The following is a 21,848-nucleotide window of genomic DNA, read 5'->3' as shown; positions in this document are numbered from 1 at the left end:
TAATAGAACCCACGCAATATTCTTTCATATTTTTCAATGAATTTCAAACTAAAGATGGTCACATTTAGGCCTTCTTTATTTACATCCCACTTGTTACTCTGCTGTTGTATCTATTAATCCAAATTCATTCAAGAAGCATTCGTCAAATGTTTTACATTTGACAAAATTTGGCAATTCAAATAAAATCCACACAATGCAATCATCACAATCCCCAAGAGCAACAATTGAAAAAAGCAAATAAATTCAGTGATAAGGTACATGACAAAAACCCGGATTAAGATTACACTAAATTCATTACATTCTTATTAAAACGGACTAGGATTCTCTCTCCTCCTCTTTCCATCCCCTTCCATCCCCTCCTCTCATATTCTCAATTTTTTCTCTCTTTCTATAAAAAATAAAAAAATTAATATAAGATGTTGACGTGGCTTAAAACAGTCCAACTCACAAAATGTACAATCAAAACAACAACATAGACCTTACTCTAATCTCGCAGAGACTCGAAAGGAATCCCGTGCTCATTCGGCTATATAATTAAAAATAATAATGTTGAAAGAAAGTAAAAAAAATCTGTTGTATGCCTATTATTACTTTCGCTGGACCCAACGTAGATTGAAGATTCCTAGTATTTCTTTGCTCCCTTCTGGAAGGGCACGCAGAGCTTCTCTTTATCAGCGGGATCATGCACCTGTGGCACTTTTTGTTCAGTGACCAAAGTACCATACAAAACTTCATCTAAGCCAAACGTAGCAAAAAATTAATCATAACTTTCGAAACGATGTAAAAACTAACACTATTTTGTTGATAAAAATTTGTATGCAACACCTCAAGAATATTAAGATTATATGGTATGGAGAAATGGCGAAAAGTATAAAACTTACAGCAGAAAGATGCTTAGAAGTATACACTATGAGAACTGGTCTGCTGTTAACATCAAGAAAGTCGTGTACATAAGCTTTTCCATTTCGGCTATACCCTGCACTAAATCTTGTGACAATTCAGACACTCTGAATTCTTGAAGCCATTTGTATCACATGATTAGGGAAGTACCAAAAACGAAACTTTATTCATAATTACATTCTTTTTCTGCTTTAAAAGGGTAAAAAAAATCTAAAAATGAAGGAAATTTTCCAATATAAAATGTAAGTGACAGAACATGTTCAAGCAACAACTAATGCAAATTATGCAATTGATCGACCATTTTGTATGGGGTAAAACTAACTCCGCTTGACCATTTTGTTATCATAGGTCATCTCTATGAGAAACATTGTATTCATCTTTTTATTTCACCACAATTTTAACACGTATTGGTCTGTGTAATGTGAGTTGCTTTCTTTTTAGTGGACATCTGATTAGAGTTATATGAGTTTTCATTTTTTTTTTTTTTAACTTCACGTTAGAATTATAGGGATTAATCTATGACATCTAGCAACTGATAATATATGCATGCCCTAACCCAAGACTAAAATAAGAACATACAGTGTTGTGAGCTGTAAATCCAGCATACTGCTGCGCAAGAGCATCTCCCATGCTGTGGTACATATCCACTCACCTTCTTCGTACGGAGAGTAATCAATGTCCTTTTTTACACAATTCAATATCAGCGCCGCTAAAGACGCACATGTGCCTGCAAAAAATCCCAATTCGCATACACAAATCAAAAACCCATGGATCTGATTTCTTGCCTGTAGAGCACAATTAATTGCATAATTATTAAACTAAACATGCAAATAGCTTGAATGTGCGAACCTGAAGAGGACATCGGAATCGGTGGTGGCACGAGCATGGTCGGGATGGCTGAGATCACAGGCGGCAATTCCACAAACGTACATGCTGATCTTGCCGGGTTCTATCGGCCTGAAGATCTGGAGAAAGATGGCAACGCTGAACGGTGAGTAAAACAGCGATGCGGGAGAGAAAAAAACCTAGGTTACAAAATACCCAAAAGGTGAGAACGGCGAAAGAGAAGCGAAATTGAGAAATTGTCGACCCGAAAGGACCAGCGATGGTGGACGCGTGGTCTGGAAGGACAAAGCCGTCCTTTAGCTATGTAAAAAGCGGAAAAAACGGTCGAGAACAAAGGAATCCGAGGGCATTTCCGGCCGCACACTATAGATCAACAGTGCCAACCCAGACCTGAGTTTTAGCATATGCTAGCGATTGATGCCCGCACGTTACTGTAGGTTTTAAAATCATATAACACGTCATAAGTTCTAATCAAAAATATATTATGTATGCACATGTGATTGATGTCTCATTGTTCATTAACAATAGACAATACTATATTTACATACATGTGGAATGTAAGAAGGAAATTATTGAACCTCAAGAAGCAGTTGAACCTCAAGAAGAACGCTAATTCTAAAGTACAAATTCAATTTATATTACCAGTATGATTAGCTTATAACAACTTCTCCACTGTGATAAAAAGCATCCAATTTCTCATTCTGTCTCCAATTTCCATCACTTCAGTTGCCCCTTTCTGCAGATTTTTTTTCTTTCTTCTAGTGAAGCCAACGTTTTGCCTTACACTTTGGTTCAGCCTCATCTAGATAATGTAAATATAAATTTATAACATATTCATATAACATTCGTGCCATCTATTTATTTATAATATATACTAACAATACTAAATGCACACATTGTAAATAGTATTCTACATAAATACTAACCACACAATGCAAAAATACTCGATAGCAGCAAAAAAAAAAAAAAAAAAAAACGATTGCTCATCTAGATAATTCAAATACAAAAAATCAACTTTACACCAAACACAACAGACCTCTCTCTTCTTTACAATTATGAAAGAAATGAATATAAAAACTTGGTTATGCCAACATACTTCTTACAAATTCTATTCATTTCAAAGAAGAACCAAACCAAAAATGCACATAAAAACTCGCTGAATTACCAAATATGAACAATTTGGGTAATTGGGTATCCTCAAAACAATTCAAAGAGCAACAATTAAGCACAAAAGCAGCAGAAAAACAAAAGAAAGACCAAAACTAAGGGGATATCGAGAGAGGATTGCCATTCCTGCAACACCATCCATGAAATTACCACTTTGATCTCATATAAATCCATGTAGTTTTCAGATAAAAAGTCTTAACTTAGAACAAAATCTATCTACTTTTTTTTAAAAAAAAGTCCACAATTATACGTGATTAAAACTATCTCTCTTCTTGTAAAAATTGAATAACTAAATAAACAAATTTGGGAAAGGAAATTACAGACATCACCTCATCAAAGAAAACCATATATGAATTTAAGTCATGGTACAATGGCCTTCACTACTACAGTAATACAATGCTTCAGCAATGTTCAGAGCAACTCTTTGTCGCAAAGCCCACTCAATGGTTTGATTCTCCCCTGTGAAGAAAGTGTGAGATGAATTTATACATGAAGCACTTTGAATAGCCATAGGCAATAAATTCAATGGTCACTTGTCAAGAATATGAGAATGGGAAAAGCAAAATAGGAGTCACAAATTGAAAAGAAAATGGCACATTTGTAGATAATAAATCAGCTTTGTGAAAGTGGTTTGAGATGACAATATTATGCTCAAGTAGAACAAATGCATTCTTTAAAGTGATGAACGCCCAATATCTTATGTAAAAGAAGAGAAAATTATATCTTTGCAGGACTGTCATCAAATCGAGATTGAAATTTTTTAAGTTTCAATGGCATGGCTTTTCACATTACAAATAGACAGTGGATGCAACCATTTTATTTTCGTATTCATTGAAATGCAGTGCAACTTTCAAATAAAGAGTGTTCCTCCTCATATTTCAAGCAATGTGTCAAACATGTTCTCATATCTTGTGCAGAAAAGAAAAGCCAAAAATTGTATAGGAGGCACATACAGTTGAAGAGATGTTTGTCAAGGGTATCATGATGCACATACTCCGCCACCAGCAACCTCTAGTCGCCATCGCAACAATACACAATCATGAAGAAATACCTCTTTGAAAAAAACACTTTGCAAAGACTGCACAAAGAAATTAAAACTACTTGACACTTTTCCAAAAATCAAATCAAGAACTTCAAAAAATACATTTGAAATTTGCCCTCTTCGCTAACATGTAGAAAATAAAATTAACATCGGCAAACTATGGAACAACCTCATTGAGTAAAAAAAGCATGCATAACGTAGTAGCTTCTACATATGACCGCTCCAGGTTCCAAAATAAGCAGGAGCCTCCTGTCAAGTAATACCAATTTAAGTTTAGATACTTCAATATTCAGTATACATAATTTGGAAATAGAAAAAACGTAACATAATCATACCTCCAAATAAAAAATTAGATGAATCAAATTTGATAACATTGTGCCGTAAGAAACCCCCAAATTTCCAAATGAAGAAAAACTAATACAACCTCTACAAAAAAAATAATCAAAAGATGAAAAATCAGATTCGAAATTCTCAAATCTGGAAGTTGAAATTGAAAATTTCGAGAAGCTACCTCTTATGAGCAGAGGAAGAGATTGATACCTTACCCGACGTTAGAGGTGCTCGGAGTTGACCGAAATCGAGAAAAAATGACCGAAATCAGTCGATTATTTAGGAGATGGACACCTTAGAGGCAAAAGGGGGCTTACGGTGGATGGCACATAATCGTTTATGCAAAAGCTGAAGAGAATTATGGAATTGAGAGGGTTCTTTCGATTTGGATGAATTAGTGGAGACGGTGGTTTTGGCCAAAGAACCAACGACCTGTCAAGAACCATATTTAAGCTTTGGTCTCCGACCTTTCAATGGAGAATGAGAGTTTGAGGAAGAGTGACAGATGAAAGCAACTCCAGCGTGGGGAGTTTGCTCGAGGGACAGGCCAGGAAAAAGGGCTTGAGAGCCTGGCCTACACACTCCAAAGTGGGGAGCCCAAGGGACAGTGGAGGCCCGAGCACCAGGCATGTGAGGAATTGCCAGCCTGCGAGCTCGAAGTGAATCTGACGCAGGGCTAACATCATCCAGGCATCAGCCTAATTTTTTATTTTTTTCTATCAAGCACGTACACCTCACTCGCGCGTGGTGGTGCGTCACCCGACACTGTTTCAGCGCCTGGGTAGTTTCAAAAAGTTACCGTTAGGAAGCCATGTGGCTTCCCATGGTCCGTTGGATCTCAACGGCTATATAATGTGACTGTTCGATTTGCAACGGTAAAAAAAATAAAAAAATCTTATTTAGTATCAACCGTTGGATCTAAGATCAACGGTTGATATTATTCTTCTTTATAAATAAAAAAATAGTTTTAAAATTCAGAAATGTTACTGTTGTTCCACGTGGCACAATCTGGAGTGTTGGAATTCAATTTTTTTAAAATCCAACGGCAGAGATTAATTAGTTGAATAAAAAAAATTTGAAAATTGTAAAAAAATGAATAAAAATCCGAAAAAAAAATTGAAAATTTTTAAAAAAAATTGTTTTTACTCTTCTATAAATACCTTCTCATTATCATCTACCTTACACCGCAATTTCATATTTTCTCAACAACATTCAATCACATTCCTATCTTTCTCTCGAAGTTTGAATCCAATTTTTTTTCAACAAAATGACTACTGATGCAGGTACGAATTGGACATTTCTTGAAGATGTTGCATTGTGTACTAGCTGGGTTGAAGTTACTTATAGTTTGCTTACGGGTAATGAGATGCAGTTGCGAGAAATATAGAGTCTTATTCATACCAATTATCTTAAGAAAATGGGTGGGAAAAGAACCAAAGAATCGATGTCCAATTGTTGGAAATTATTTAGCTAATCGTTTAGTACGTGGAGAGACGCCTTGGCACAAGTTACTAATATTCGAAGTGGGGAAAATTACGCGGATCAGGTAACAAAATATTATTTATTTGTTTGCACTATACCCAAATTTACATTATAATTGTTTGTTTGTATTATTTATTTGTTACCTACTTTCATTATAATTATTTTTTATCCCGCATTGTGTAGTAACTTCAAGCACAAGCTTGGTATGGTGCCAAAACTAAAACCAAAAATAAATCATTCAACAGGTGGGAATGTTGGAATATTGTCAAAGATTGTCCTAAATTCAAAGTTGTGCATGTCGATCCAGAAGTTTTCATGAACAGCACCCTTCTACACTCTACACATGATCATGCCTCGCATGTTCATGAAGATGAAGCAGAAGAAGTCCCCGAAACGCCCCCTTAAACAAGCATCGGGATCGACCCGTTATCCAATTAGGCCTCAAGGTAAGAAGGCTTCAAAGAGAAAAGGGACTGCTTCGAAGAATGATTATGCAAAGTATATGGAAGAACTTGCTCGCCAAGGTGAATTGACTTTGGTGCGAGAAATGGCGAAATTTGAGGCTGATAAGGCTAGAGAGGAGGCAAATGTTGCAGCTGTTAAGAGAGCATTTCAAGCTAATGAGAGAGAAAGAGAGCTACTTAGGCAAAAAAGGGAACAGGTCAGAGAAGAAAGAATGGTTCAACGAGATCATGACATTATGAACACACCTTTAGAAGAGAAGTCTCCAAATTCTAAATATTTTTGGAAGTCGGAGAAAGCGAAAGTGGTGTGAATGAGGCGTGCAAGAGAAGTGAAAGCAAGAGGAGATGGTCCTAGCACGACAAGAGAAGATCATCCTAGCACCACAAATTGGTTAAGTGATTGATGAATAGAGTACTTTTTGTAATCGGAGCCCATAATTTTCCAATCACTTTGGGTTGTAATTTCTTATTTATTGAATAGAGTACTTTATGTTGTTTCCAATTTATTGATACTTTATTTAATTTGGTAATTTATTTATACTGAGAGAATCTTTATTCAAAAAACATTTAAACACACCAAATAAAATTACATAAACATACCAAATAACAAAAAACTCACTAAATGAACTAAAAGAAACACAATAAATAAAATTAAATAAACACACCAAAAAAAATAAAAAACAAACACACTAAATGAACTTAAGTATCTTGAGCTTGTTTCAATTCCCACTGGTACTCTATCAAATCAATTTGCCGAGCATTGTGCATATATGGCCTTTGAAGTGCACTATATCGTTGAATGATCAATTCATTGTAACGTACATCCCTTTCTAATGGCTCATGTTGCACGGGTGTTTCAATGGCGTCATGACCATAATATATACGTGTTCTTGAATTGTTCATCGTTTCTGGCTCATATTCATCAACGACATCATAATCGTACTCATATTCCACAATCATGTTATGAAGAATGATGCACGTCATCATGATGGATCGAAGCGACTCTACATCAAACAATCTGGCAGCACCCCTGACGATCGCTCAACGAGCTTGGAGGATACCAAAACAACACTCCACATTCTTCCTGCACCCCTCTTGACAGCTTGTAAAGTGTTTTTCCTTTGCACTTCGCGGACGTGGCACTGTTTTGACAAATGTTGACCACCTTGGGTAAATGCCGCTTGCTAGGTAGTATGGCCCGTCGTACATATGTCCGTTGACGCAGTACATGACTTTTGGTGCCTTTCCTTGCAGGACATTGTTGAACACTGGGGATTGGGCAAAGACATTGAGGTCATTTTGAGCTCCTGGAACCCCAAAAATGCGTGTCAAATCCATGTATCAAAAGATGCCACCGTCTCTAAAATGATACTTTTTGCTCATTTTCTATCCCCATAAGCGCCTTGCCATGCACTTGGATAATTTTTCCACGTCCAGTGCATACAATCGATGCTTCCAATCATCCTAGGAAAACTTCGCATCTCGCATTTCTTCAGAAGCCTTTGCAAGTCCATGTCAGTAGGTTTCCGGAGGTACTCTGCGGTGTAGATAGATTTTATTGCTTCGCAAAACCTCATCAAGGACTCAAGAATGGTTTATTTCCCCATCCTTGTTATCTCATCTACTTGGTCTGTAGATACTCCATATGCAAGCATTCGCAAGGTAGCAGTAATGTTTTGCTGAGGAAGAAGACCCATAGCGCCAAAAACATCCTTATTTTGCACAAAGTAAGAATCATGGTTGCAAACGGCAATCATGATTTTGTTGACCAAATGTGTTCCATTCTAAAATGACGTCTAAAGTACGTATCAGGGAATGCACTATTACGGATAAAATAATCGTCCAAGAGTTTTGTACCTCGTCGTTGCTTGCTTCTATCAAGGTTTTCGGAACGGCTGGGCCTGCAGATCTAACCCACAGCTTGGATGACTCTACAGGGATGTGAGGCTCTTGCCATTCTTTCTTCATCATCTCTCCTTCTACGCTCCTCATCATCTTCCTTCTCATTTTAGGCCACCTGGAGATTGAACATTCCTTCTAATTGGTTAAACAATTTTTCCTCTTGCTGATCGATTTCCCAAAACATCCTTGAAGAAGAAGACATTGTAAAAATGAAGCAAAAACTATGAATAATGATAGAGATTTTGGTGAAGAAAGAAGCAGAAACTATTAATAATGATAGAGATCTTGAGGAAATTGGTGTGAGATTTGTGAGGATGGATGGTGGATTATATGGAGGATTCATAAAGGATTAGGTTGTAGATAATGCCATGTGGCGACGTGATTGGTTAATAATCTTATCGGAAATCCATCACCAATAATTGTATTTTCGGATAATGACACATGGCACAACGAATACGATTAAAAATCTTATCGGAAATCCATCACCGATAATTGTCTTTTCGGATTTTATGACACGTGGCGCAACGAGAACGATTAAAAATATTATCTGAAATTACAAATAAAATTATTTTGTATTATTTTATAACTTTTCGAATAATGACACGTGGCGCAACGAGAATGATTAAAAATCTTATCCGAAATTACAAATAAAATTATTTTGTATTATTTTATAAATAAAAAAATACTAATATTTTATTGCCTATTGCCAGAGCTATTGAAGTGCAACAGTGGAGATGCAAAAGGCGGTTATTGTTCATTAAATGCAGTTACTGTTTACTGGGTGGATAGCATAGTGTATTGCCTGGGGGGGTTCCACGCTGGTACTGCTCTGAGGAGAGGAAATGAGAGAAGACTGCAGAGAGAGAAATGGAAACGAAAGGAAAAGTCGAGAAGAAAGTCCGCACAGAGCCTTCGACGATGATTGACACGTGGCCAAGAAAGAAAGAAGCGGAAATCAAAAGAAAGATTGAGAAAAAGGACCAAAAACAAAGGGTTAAATGATGAGTGACGCGTGGCAAAGATGGGCATTTTCGCCATTTCACTGTTCACGAACAATGAAAAATAGTGCCAGGAGAACCCAATTTTAGTATATAGAAGATAATATAATATAATTTAGATATTTTAATATATTATTCAAGAGATAAATATATGATTAAAAATCATAATTTCACCCTTTAAATAATAATAAACCATATTTTTACACTAAAAAGTCAATCCTGGTACTATTCACTTTACCCTTTATTTTATCCTTATCGTTAAAACTTAAAGTTTTCAAGCCCTTTTTATTAGTTTTCCTTAAAATATAAGTCTTAAGGAGAAAATATATCTTTTGGGCCAGATTTCCCTCAAAAATTAAGTCTGGCTTAAATTATTCTAGACCCACCAAACTAAGGGTGGGCACTTAGAAACCGAAACTGTCACATCCCGGCCCGGGGGGAACCACTTCCCGGGCCCGCTCCACCACCGTAGCACGATATTGTCCGTTTTAGGCCCCGACCACGCCCTCACGGTTTTGTTTATGGGAACTCACATGAGAACTTCCCGATGGGTCACCCATCATGGGAATGCTCTCGCGCGCTACTCGCTTAACTTCGGAGTTCCCATGGAACTCGAAGCCAGTGAGCTCCCAAAAGGCCTCGTGCTAGGTAGGGATGGGAATATACATATAAGGATCACTCCCCTAGGCGATGTGGGATGTCACATAAACAAGAATCAAATCGAACCGTACCAAACAGTTTGATTTTACGGTTTTGAAAATGTTGCGGTTTTGAAACCGAACCACGACTAAGAAAACGGTTTGGTTTCGGTTTTGGATTTTCAAAACCACATTGAAACCGAAACCGCACCATATATTGAATGTTATGTTCTAATTGGTTCTTTATTAGAGTTCATACATTTAGAGTATGGACTCAACTATACTAGAATAGAATGTCATCCAATTTTGCACCTTTATTCAAGTCCATACGTCTCTCTCTCTCTCTCTCAAAACTCATGTTCATTTATCTGGCCACACACAAGAAGCTGTGCAATCAATAGTACTCATATTGTAGTAGAATTACTAATTCCAACCCTTGATCACAACTCGATCTAAAAAGGCACATAGTTCATAGATGTGCTAGAAGCTTGAACCTGATTAATGCAGCACACCTGTAATTAGCAACATTCTTTCGCTTGAGAAATGTGCTTCATAACAGTGCTTATCTTGATATATAACTTAAATAGATTGTGCAGTATGAAAGATGTATACATGTATACTTTCTTTAATGCTTGTGTGTGGTAGATTCAATGTTCTAAAAATCGGCCTAGGCAGCTGCCTAGGCGCTAGGCGGAGGTGTGCCGATGCAATTAGGTCCGAATCGTTAAAAATCGGGGAGCTGTTAGGCGCCCACCTAGGCGCTCTTAGGTGGCCTGGGCGATTTAGGCGGTTATCTAGACGGAGTGAAATGGTTTCGTGGGAAGAAATTCCAAATAGAAACCCAAAATCGCAAACTCGAATTTAAACTTGAAAGTAACATGCAAAGCATGGGTTAAGCTACTTGAGTTTCTAATGGGACTAATTCGAGCTCATGGGACCCCAAGTTCGACGGGTCCCTTGCTAGAGCTCCACGCCAAAAGCTCAATTTTCAAGGGTTGTAGCTCGATTCCATTAGAGCAACTCTCACCGAGAACCCCTGCTTGGATTCTCCTACTTTCCATCACAGAATTTAACATGCAAAGGTACCATAGGGATCCCTAGGTTGTGCAGGTCTTGTATTTGGTGGTTTGGGGTCTCGATTTAATTGGAATTTGTGGTGATGGTGCCTGGAGCTCTCTTTGGCTATGGTGATTTAGAAAGAAGGCAGAGAGTTTGAAAGGAAAGAGAGAGAGAAAGAGAGAGAGCGAGCTGTAATCTTTAGAGGAAAAGATGGTTTTAAGAGAAGGCTGAGAGTTCGAAAAGAAAGAGAGAGAGAGAGAGAGAGAGAGAGAGAGAGAAGAGAGAACTGGTTTTCAAAAACAAAAATGATGGTGATGTGTGAGTGATGATAAGAATTGGTGGTTGAGTGTGTAGGTTTAGAGAGAGTGTGAGAAAGTGACGTGAGGGTGGGGTGTGTGTGTGTGTGTGTCAGAGGGAAAGAGAAAAGATGTGTGAGAGGTGAGAGAGAGATAGGACCGGTTGATATGAAATGGGGAAGGATGCATGCTCTTACCGGTTTTGGTGCTCCAAAGTTAAAAGTGTCACCAAGCCAGTTAAAATCATAAATAAAAGACCCATGCTCTGACCGGTTTTGGCTCCAAAATTCAAAGCAGGACACAATAAAATCATAAATAAAAGAGAGAGGATTTCGGGGATGATACCAATGGGCGTGGTTTCATTAAGGGATAACTGGCATGGCTTTCTAGTAGTTTTATTATTAACCAACCCATTACTTCAGATTTTTACTTTTATTTTTTAGAAATTTGATATAATCATTCAAAATGTCTTAAATTATATGGCATATATGCTTAATGTGTTTTTAAATTTTAGACTTGTTGGATACTATTTTTGTATTTTATCATTCTTTTATTATTTTATCCATGGATTTCATATAAGTATAATTTTTTATTTGTTAATATGCATTTATTTACAAGATATACAAGAAATTAACCTAAATCCGCCTAGAGCGCCTAGGCGCCCGCCTAGAATCCACCTAGCCGCCTAGGCGCTAGCTCGCCGTCCGACTAGTGCCTAACGTTTTTTAGAACCTTGTGTAGATTGGTGCTACTGTTGCATATGGTCAGAAAAATCTCTCTATCTCTGACTTCCCTTGCTGCTATTTCTTTTTTTTTTTGTTGGTGAACTTTTTTGCTGCAGGTTTGTTGCTTTTTTTGCCGTAGTTTTGCTTTTGCTGCTGTTTTTCACTACAGTTTTGCTGCAGGTTCATTGATTAATGTACGAGGAAAATGAGATCGTCTTATGCGCAAATAGGTGAAAATTTAAAATTGTAATTTTTTTTTCTCAAAAAACCGAACCGAAACTGTTTGAAACTGCACCAAACCGAATCAAACAGTTTGATTTCATTTTGATTTTGGCCTCAAAACCGCACCGTAAAAAGTTTAGGTTTCGGTTATGGTTCACTCGAAACCACACCAAACTGCACCGCACCACCCCTACACCAAACTGTCATATTTCAAACTTTTTTTTTTAATTATAATCCAATGGCTGTGATCAAATGAGATCAAATCTAACGGCAAAAAGAAAAAAAAAATTGATTTAAATCTAACGTCTAAAATAATTTAAAGAAATTTTTCAAATCAAATTTCACTTAAAACTTTATAAATACCCTTGTATTTGTATGATTTTTAATTATTTATCAGAATTTAAATATTTTTAGATTAACACGTTCACCATATTAAATTAGGATAATCTACATAAATTTTATTTTCAAACAAGTTACTGAAACAAAAATTAGGCTAAAATCATTATTTAATAATCTCGGGGTAAAATTTTAATACATAACTATTGAAGGAGAAAAGCAGTTTCTGGATTGTAGCCTAAAATTTTCTGGCTTAAATTTTAAACTTTATTCTCAAGGGTTGGAGATGGTCTTGGAAAAATGAAAGATTGGGAGAGCATGACTATATATTAAGCAACTCATTGATTGGAAATGATTTTGGAAATTAATTGGGTGTTCTGAGAAACTGTTTGGAGTGCACCGTATCACTCCTTCAATTTTGATTGGGTTTATGTTTGGGCTACTAATTTGTAATGTCCATGAACTACAAAGCCCAGAAAGAATAAGCCCGGGCATCAAACAGCCCTACAGATATTACGTCCAACCATACTCAAATAAAAAATCATTATTTTATTGTTTGACAAACTCCTTTCTTTTTTTGGGTCGAGAATCATGTAACCATTATTATACTATAGTATTCTTCTACAGTTGTAAGTGAGAGTTCCCAGATTCGACTCTTATAATTTTACGAATGACGAATTAAATACCTAATTATGTTGTCAATTATATACGATTTTGCCCAAATCTCTCAAAAAGGAGAAAAAGCCAAAGAATAATCATTTAGCTGCACAATATGTAAATAATTCTAAAAACAATCATTTATTTTCACTAGGAGTTTGCTTGAACTAAAAGATTTCAGATCAACAAAATTTCTATGTATGGTCATAGAAAACCACACATACACATGCATGAACGACATGAATTTGATACATGAAATAAGCATGCAAAGTTTTGGATTTGTGTAAAGTGACTTGCAAAATATTGTACATAAAGTGGACTATAGGGACATTATCCTCTCCCTAAACTCAAAAGCAAAGACCACAATATGAATTCCTTTGGAATAAAGGGCAGTCTCATTTTTCGCCCAAAGTTAGGCAGTTCTCAACTACAGACAAAGACCCTTCAATCCTCCCCAAAACTCCATATTCCTTTTCACCCTCTAGACAGTTTTTCTTATGCACCCACACGTTGATTAGGACACAACCCTGAAAATGTCCAAACGAATCTAACCCTACAATTAAGCTGCATTAATGGCCATCACTATCTTACTCTTCAAATATGGTTCTCGATATTTCAAGAAGAATGCGATACGCTTACTCGTTCACGCTTGTATAGTTGATTTGGGACAGCTGAGGCACTAGATTTAAACATGTGTTCGCTTCTGATGATAGCGCAACTCAATGTGCAGAAGATGTATACACATTTAGGGACCCAATGGATAGTGTTGAGGTGTAGGGGCATCACATCAAAGGTCCGGTGAGGACTCGGGGGATTTTTCGGTCTACTGCTTTTGAACTCAAAAGGTATCTGTTTCTACTTTATCCCAACCCAAAGCCTAAGCGAAAAAACCCCCTTTGAATACACTGAATAGTGTACAATTTGGCAACCTCTCCAAATGGAATCAAAAAGGAGAAAGTGGAGCAAGCTTTACAGCCCATCATTCTTCTAGTTTTGTAGGAGATTGATTAGTTAGCGAGTAATGTTAGAGAGACTAACTATATAAACTAAATTCTGTAAATTAAATGACATAAAAGTTGATGATTGGATTATTACTTAAGTGTTGATTAATGTGGTTATTTTTTATTGGTAACACATCATTTAGTTTTCAAATTTAGTCTGCCTAGCACCATTCTTACTTAGCAGATCAATACGGCATTTTTTTATTGCCATGTACCACTGAATACACCTAAGGGCGTAAGGTCTACACCCAACCTACTAAAAAAAACTTGTCATGTTACGTGCTAGGTTGAGTGATAAGTAAAATTAAGAATAATTATTGTAGCACATGTTATATTTTGATAACAATTATGATAATTATTATTGTAATTTGATGTCACTTGAACTCAAGAGTTGCTGAACTTTGAGCGTAACACAAATCTAACAAGTTATTAAACGACTGGCCAATACAAGTTCTATACCTCTACGTGGCAAGAAGTCCCAGCTCAAAACCCGTCCGAAATTACATGATCATCTTCAACTCCTATGATTACTCCCTACATGGGATCTTAGTCTCCTTTACTTTTTACTTCTTTGTCTTTCTGTTTTGGCCAGATTTCAAACCCTACTTTCCGTAATATGTTTATAGCATAACTGACAACATTTGTTTAAAATTAGATGTTTATGACTTTCTAATCAACCTTTGCTTGCAGTCAAACTTCGTGACTTTTTAAGGAAAAGAAAGAAACAAACAAAATCACCCTTCTCTAAGTCATCTCTTTGCCATGAGATGGGACAGTTCTGGTTGTAGGAATTAGGTACGCCCGCAAGCGGTTTGGCATAATGTTCTTGACCAAGTAATACAATTACGCATCGTGAATTCGACTTGCAATCGGTTGAATCAACGTGACATTATTGCTAAAATCCATGATAAGAGTAAATAATGTGACATTCAGTTAAATCAGCGTAACATAATGACCAGAATGCACAATATGGCAAAGTGATGTGCCACCCAAAGCACATTCTTTGCTTCCCTTTTTTCTACAAGAGCCGAGAGGCATAGATAGGATTTTCAGCCCAAACACAAACCCATACATCTCCGCACGCCACTTGGGTCCCTACCTGACTCTTAATTTCCTTCCTTTTCTCGACAGAAATTACTGATGCAAAATTTCAGATAAGTCACACAAAACAAGTCTACTGCAAAATACAAACTTCAATGGTGGATTCTTGAGATTAAAATTCCTCTTTCTTCAGTTGAATGCAGAGTCAAAGTGGCATCTTATCTTGCTTGCTGCTACGAACTGAAAACAAATCACCATTAGTTTAATCATAATCACCAAACGGATGCACAACCAAATGCTAATTTAATTAATAAAGACCAAGTTGAGTTTATATAATGAATTAACATCGAACATACGACGAAGTGCAGACAGTTCAGAGCTCTTGAGCACACGCAGCCTCTTCACAGTCGACACAAACATCCTGCAAATCAAAGATCCAAGGAGCAAATTACACAACATTGTTTAATGCCGCTTACGGCAGGAGACAATATTACAAATTTCAGGGGCAAAATGATACGATACGATGCTGTTGTATGGAGTTGCGGGAATCATTACATTAAGAAACAACAAACGAAAACAGTACGCTGATTTTTATGCATAAAAAAGAGAAGCATATATTGTTTAAAGATCAAGGAATCTAATTCTGCATGATTTAATAAAATGGTGAGATTAAAACTGAAATCATATCAGCAAGTGTTGGAATATAATATACATGAGGAAGTGAAAGAAAATAATCTAAATTTGCATCAGATTCACAGAGATGATAAGATGCTTACTGCCATGGGACATCCCCAACGAGCATCCTGTCTCCTTCATTATCTTCATAAACTAGGGTATATTCTCCACTTCCATCCAATAAACCTGTGATTTCTTTCTCTTCCCCTTTCTTGTTCTTGGTTCCACCAGCACAGGAATCTCTTTGAGCTAAACATAAGAGCGCACAAACGACAAACACGATTGTGTATAAATAAATAGGATATATTTTCATGAAAAAGAATCCGAATACCCCATCAAAACAAATCGTGGTAAAAACCAAAGCATTATAAAATTCGTGTTGGTAAAATGAATTTTGACCATATGAAGTATACACTGACCCAAATCATACTCTCTCTAACTAATTAAAAATACTAGGAATAAGTTTTAAACAGTAAATTAACAATGTGGCTACAATAATAATTAATTAGTCAAGATTAATTATGAGATTTACCTGCGAGAAGGTCACGGAAGAGTTGATCGACAGCGGAGGAGAGCTTTTGGTAGCTGTCATGGGCACTGAGGTCCACTTTTCTTCCGATGGGAACTCCATCCATGTTAATTTTCACAAACAGACCCTGTCTGCTGGTTTCAACTGGTTTACCACTAGGAACTTTGTTTTGGACAACATTTTCGGATTCAACCGCAGGTTTCGATGAGTTGTTGCTTGCAAGATTTTTCCTAAATGATCGAACTGGGGGCCAACCCACAACCGAAGCAGGAGCAGTTCTGTAATTTTTTTTTGTTTTAGGATATCAAAAGAGAAATAATTAGCACAAATTAAGTTTTCATATATTAATTCATAACAAAATTCTTATACATAAATTCTACAAAAGACATTAAGAACTAAATAATAATGTAAGAGATAATATCTAGGCGTTATTGAAGTAGATTTGGCAAGAAACAACGACAGAAAAGCCAAAAACTTGCATGAAAATGGAAGAACAGACGGTATGCTTGGACAGACCCTAAAAGAAAAACAAGCTTGATTATGAATAAACAGGAAAAAGCAAACTGTCTCGCAGGAAAGACTACAGAAAAAGGAAAATAATTTGAAACTTCAACAAAAATGAAATAAATAATTTAAAAAAAAATAGAAATATTATGCATGGACCACAACTTTGCCTAGTCTAGCTCCTAGCAGTGAGAACCTGTGAGTGAATATCCTGTCTGAAAAAAATAATAATAACAATATTACACAGGAAAGTAGAAAAGGCTGGATTACCTTTTCTGAGAGGTGTTGGGGAGCACAGCTGTGTCTGCAGGGGCTGGTGAAAACCCTTTCCTTTCTGCATTCTGCAAGTCTACCACTTTACTGCAACAGGGCTGTGACGGTTTGTTGGAGTTGACAGGCAGGTGAACAAAAGATCCAACTTTTGCCTGCTGCTGGTAAGAAGAAATAAGTTTCTGGGTTTGGTTGGAGAACATGGGGGAAGAAAAGTACCCAAGAGAGAGAAGGGACTGAGACTTCTCATCTCTTTCTCTTTCCATTGACCAGTCTTGGCATGGAGGGCCAAGCCTGAGCTCAAGCTTCTTCTCCTCTGAGGAGGAGCTTCCATGGCTGCTGCCTTCAATATCTCTGTTCATAAGCCAGTCTCTCTGTCTAGGAATTAAATCTAGGAGCTGGGGACATGCCTCCTCCTCCTTCCTTGTACATCCCTCCATCTCGGTGACCATATGTAAATACTCTGTTTTGTGATGACCCTAGTGAAAAATTCAAATCTTTTTACTTTCCCTTGTACTTTTCACACACCAGAAGTACAAATTGAAGGAACTGCACTGAGAAATGGAACAAGGGGAAGTTAACAAGCTTGGGATAAAATAGAAACCACTTTGATAAGAACAAGGAAAAATGGAAGAGAAAGGGAGAAAGGGGTTTTACCTTATAAAAGCCATTAGACAAAGCTCTAAACTTTGAAGGCCAACATCCTCATGTGCTCAAATTGCCCACTTGGTCTCACACACCTTTGATATCAAAAGATCTGGAAGAAACAAACACAAAGGAAAACCCAAACCCTCACAAGGGAAGAGAAAATAAGGAGAAGAACAACCAAACTCAAAGCACAAAAGGGACAGGGAGGCTAAAATAGGGCGGGGATTGATGTCTACGGGGTTTTTTTCTCTTTAAATTTTGATGTAGGCTTCAGTGGGTTCTTTCTCTTCTTTTCTTCTTTCCTTCTCTCTCTCTACTTTTGGGACTCGTGGGGTGTATGAGTAGTTGCTGTGAGAGATTTTTATAAATAGAGATGGAAACAAAAGTGGAAAAAGATGAGATGGGCAGAGAGATTCCCTCCCCCCCCCCCCAAAAAGAACCCCAAAACAGAAAACAGAAATTAGAGCAAACGCACGCAACCACAGCCCCTCTCTCTAAAAACACAACGTAGTAACAGGAGGAGGAGGTTGTTCAACTCAGGAAGCAAAGCGTGCTGTGCTGTGCTGACCTTCCCTCTCCCAGCAACACCAAATGTTGTCCAGCCTCGTTAGCACACAACCCCAAACATCCCCTCAATATTTGATAGAAAATGACATTCTTGCTCCCAAAGTCACTGCCCTATTTGCCTACAGCCTAGTGCTTTGCATTGCATTGGTGTTAATAAAGTTAGTTTAGTACACAAACTTTGTTTAGCACAGCACCCAATAAATTTTGTCTTTTTAGTGCCAAAGACGCTCGTATACAGATAATACTAAAAAGACTAAATTAACAAATTAAACAAGGTAGTTACAAATGATTTGATTATTAATTCAAGATTGGGTTCGAATATGCAATTCTACTTTATTTGTTTAAGTAGAGATGATATTCTAGGATCAGTTCGCTCACACATATATTCATCTTTTACAATCATTCATGATAGGAATATTAACAAAACATAGACGAGCATGGTAAGCGCTAATCCGTGTGCTCCACTTGTTTAGAGTCATGAGTCCAAATTTTTTTGTCACAAGAGAAAGACTTGTTTACAATGACATTCTTGCTTTCAAAGTCACTGATAAAAAAAAAGAGTAATGCTAGAGAGATCAAATTTTTTAAATCAAATTTACAAACTAAATGATGTGATTGTAGATAATTGAATTATTAATTACGTATCGATTAACATGTTAATTTTTTATTAATTACACATCATTTAATTTGTACTTTAGGTTAAAAATTTTAATTTATTTAACATTACTCGTCAAAAAAGTCAGTGCTCTTTATCGAATTGATGTTAATAAGAGTTGATTTTTCTTGTCTAGCACGAAACCCAACACATTTTGCCTTTTATTAGTGTCAAAGTCACTTAACTAAGTAGGTGTTAATTTAGGAGGAGGTTTGGGATAAGCAAAGACACGTGTTACATTGTTAGGCGTAATAAATTAATGCGGTTGCTTTTAGAAACTTAAACAAAAAAACTCTCAATTTAACAAAAAATTACATTTCTATACTAAAAAATCAATATTGATACTATTTATTTTATTTTTTATTTTATTTTTATCGTTAAAACTAAAAATTTTCAAATCTTTTTCATTTTCATGTTGCTTTTTAGCATGCCAAGAAATTGATGGATGGGACGTTGTCTATTGGTCTATTGGCCAATTACTTTCATTGTTCATTTATTTAATTTTTTAAATATATTATTTATACTAAAGTAGTGAAGGAGTGAACTAAGTCTTCTAATGAACGAGTCATAATAATATGGTTCAAATTCGTTTTTCGTAAAAATCAAACTTAAAACTTTATGCTTATAAATAAAAATGAATATTATAAACGGTGATAATAAGTGGTATTTAATTTTTAATATTATGTGCTCCCAAGAGAAGAAAAGAAAGGAAAAAGTTGAGGAAGGATTTGCATGATCTATTTTTGCAGGGCTTGTGCAATAAAAACATGCAGATCCCATGATCTTGTCTGCTCAATGCTCATCCACACATAGACAGAGTGGTAATGTCGTGCGGGAGAGTCCAACGTAAGAACTGCGTAAACCATGCAGCATAGCCGTTGGATTGGTGATTTGTCCTGGCGATGTGATGCAACGCGTAACAGGAAACAGAGCTGCTTTATTGGTCAATGAAAAAGAAGAGCTGCTCTTGAATACTGTATGTGATGCGAAGTTTTTTTTTTTTTTAATAGTGTACGCGATGAGAAGTTTTATACTCTACGTTAATCGGCTGTCTGTCAGGTATGTTTTCTCACCATAATTGGTGGTTCACACCAACCAATAATACTGCACTTGATGACCTTTGCCTTTGCTTCTTGAATTAGGACACTGGTTTAATTTTAAGTTGAGAATTACCCAAAAATTTAAAATAAAAAAAAAATTTAAGTTGAGAAATATTAAAGGAGATTCTCTCAAATTAGATTTTCTATAAATTCTTCGTCATCTCATGATTTTAGTACAATATTTTATAATGTTGTTAATGGAATTGTGCCAAAAAATATAAAGTGGCTGAGAATTCATAGAGAGAATTCCACTTTTGACAGAGTCTCCTTACCATTTTTTTTTTTTTTAAAAGTTTGTGTTAAACGGAGGCATATGTACTCTTTGATCACAACATGTAATTTTTCATTCTAGAATGCTATAATCTACACCAAGTAATTTATTTGAGTAACATTGTATTTTTTTTTTCTTTTTCTACCGCATTATAACTCATTATTTTTCCAATGTTATTAAATCAGATCAATTGATGATGTTAAAATACATATTTATGTGAGCATTATATGTGATCTCTTTTTTTTATTTTTTTTATTTGTCAAACAATAGATTTTATTAGATTAAATGTTAGACTAGCCACCGACGGAGTTCAAACCAACGTCATCATGTAAGGGTTCAACACCATGGGTGGATCCGTATAGGGACCCAGGAGGTCTCGGGACCCTCCGGAAGCCCGAAGAAACACTTGTGATCGACCTTCGGGACCCTCCAACAATTTGGGCAAGTGCAGCGGAGAGGCTTATTACCTCCATGGATGTGCATGCATCACTGCTTATAACGAAGAAGAAGAGGTTTCTAATTTTTGTTTTAATCCTCCAAATCGTCGTAACCTCCCAACTTTAAACTCAAGTTACCCCATCCCCTAGCACCATTTGCCGTTCCACCACCTCTAGCTGCCTAAATTTATTTCTTCCAAATTCATTTAAGTTTTTTAGTCCTAGACTCTAGTCTCAACTCCCAATTGTAATATGTATGTTACATTAACAAATTTCATCTTTGTAGAGTCATTAATTGATGCGTTATGTTGATGAGGAGAATTTGTTGGTTTTATTACCTTTGAGATGAATCTTGATTATTATTATTTTATTTTATTAAAAAAGTGGGACAACTACTGGCAAACCACTTTTCAGCTTTCTCCTGGCCACAGCCAAGCAGACTCACCAGCTTGGAGCCTCAAACCCGGGACCTCCGTGTTTTTTGTATTTTAAGAGCCGAAATCCACGCCCTTACCACTGGGCCACTTGATGTGGCTGATTAATTTTGATTATTTAATGAACCAAATTCAATAAAAAATAGTGCTATGGAACCAAACTAGTCTAATATATATATATTTTTTTAACTTTTATCATGGGAGCCCCCGATCTTGAAAGCCTGGATCTGTCACTGCTCAACACCTTTCTATCATTGTGATAAAGGGCCACTGTTATCTCTTTAAAGTTATTCTTTTCATCATTCTCTTTTTTCACTTTCATTTTCTTTACTGAAACTTCCGCTTTGTTAGAAAGAAAAAAAATTACATCTTGAATAAAAGAAATCTCAACAAATAAAGGACTTTGAGAAAACATCGACTTTCATACCATTCTTATGTTATTCTTAAATAATGCACGGAATTGTTATTTTATATTATTCTTTCAACAGTTAACGATAGCTGAATATGATAAGCAAAGATCCTTGCAAACATATTATAAAGACGTGTAGGTTAATAAAAATGTTTTAAGTGAAGACCTATGTTATTATACACAAGGAATTACATATCATGTTTGTCAATTATAGTTTACAAATCAATGTTTTGTTTTTTTGGT

At 36.2% G+C, this 21,848-nt stretch overlaps 2 protein-coding genes across 3 annotated transcripts; both read right to left on the bottom strand.

The window, feature by feature from the left end:
* Positions 1-2: 2 nt before the first annotated feature.
* LOC137708762 (uncharacterized) lies at positions 3-4,788 on the bottom strand. The gene is made up of 9 exons (XM_068447915.1): positions 4,496-4,788; positions 4,291-4,381; positions 3,867-4,204; positions 3,243-3,372; positions 2,389-2,548; positions 1,750-2,177; positions 1,480-1,627; positions 882-987; positions 3-688 (listed from the first exon to the last, which is right to left on the bottom strand). Exons 6-9 carry the CDS (start codon positions 1,784-1,786, stop codon positions 623-625), a joined length of 357 nt encoding a protein of 118 aa, XP_068304016.1. The 5' UTR covers positions 1,787-2,177; positions 2,389-2,548; positions 3,243-3,372; positions 3,867-4,204; positions 4,291-4,381; positions 4,496-4,788; the 3' UTR covers positions 3-622.
* Positions 4,789-14,973: 10,185 nt separating this feature from the next.
* On the bottom strand, positions 14,974-18,413 carry LOC137707828 (auxin-responsive protein IAA26-like). Of its 2 annotated transcripts, none has more exons than XM_068446751.1 (6): positions 17,742-18,413; positions 17,085-17,638; positions 16,314-16,588; positions 15,883-16,030; positions 15,463-15,527; positions 14,974-15,346 (listed from the first exon to the last, which is right to left on the bottom strand). In XM_068446751.1, the coding sequence occupies exons 2-6, from the start codon at positions 17,534-17,536 to the stop codon at positions 15,312-15,314; spliced, it is 975 nt and encodes a 324-aa protein (XP_068302852.1). In that variant the 5' UTR covers positions 17,537-17,638; positions 17,742-18,413; the 3' UTR covers positions 14,974-15,311. The 2 variants fall into 2 exon arrangements, with proteins under 2 accessions (XP_068302852.1, XP_068302853.1); XM_068446752.1 differs by having other exon boundaries at positions 17,085-17,633.
* Positions 18,414-21,848: the final 3,435 nt, after the last annotated feature.

This window comes from Pyrus communis, chromosome 11 (genome assembly GCF_963583255.1).
Source record: "Pyrus communis chromosome 11, drPyrComm1.1, whole genome shotgun sequence".
NCBI lineage: Eukaryota > Viridiplantae > Streptophyta > Magnoliopsida > Rosales > Rosaceae > Pyrus > Pyrus communis.
This window is presented reverse-complemented; position numbering and strand designations above follow the sequence as displayed.

Coding starts and splice junctions, on each gene's coding strand:
- LOC137707828 (XM_068446751.1), bottom strand. CDS start 17,536: ATGGTCACCGAGATGGAGGGATGTACAAGGAAGGAGGAGGAGGCATGT. Junction 16,031..16,313: donor CTTCCGTGACCTTCTCGCAG/GTAAATCTCATA, acceptor TCTTATGTTTAG/CTCAAAGAGATTCCTGTGCT. Junction 15,347..15,462: donor TGAACTGTCTGCACTTCGTC/GTATGTTCGATG, acceptor ATTTGTTTTCAG/TTCGTAGCAGCAAGCAAGAT.
- LOC137708762 (XM_068447915.1), bottom strand. CDS start 1,786: ATGCTCGTGCCACCACCGATTCCGATGTCCTCTTCAG. Junction 988..1,479: donor GATTTACAGCTCACAACACT/GTATGTTCTTAT, acceptor AATTGTCACAAG/ATTTAGTGCAGGGTATAGCC. Junction 689..881: donor CTTCTAAGCATCTTTCTGCT/GTAAGTTTTATA, acceptor AAAGTGCCACAG/GTGCATGATCCCGCTGATAA.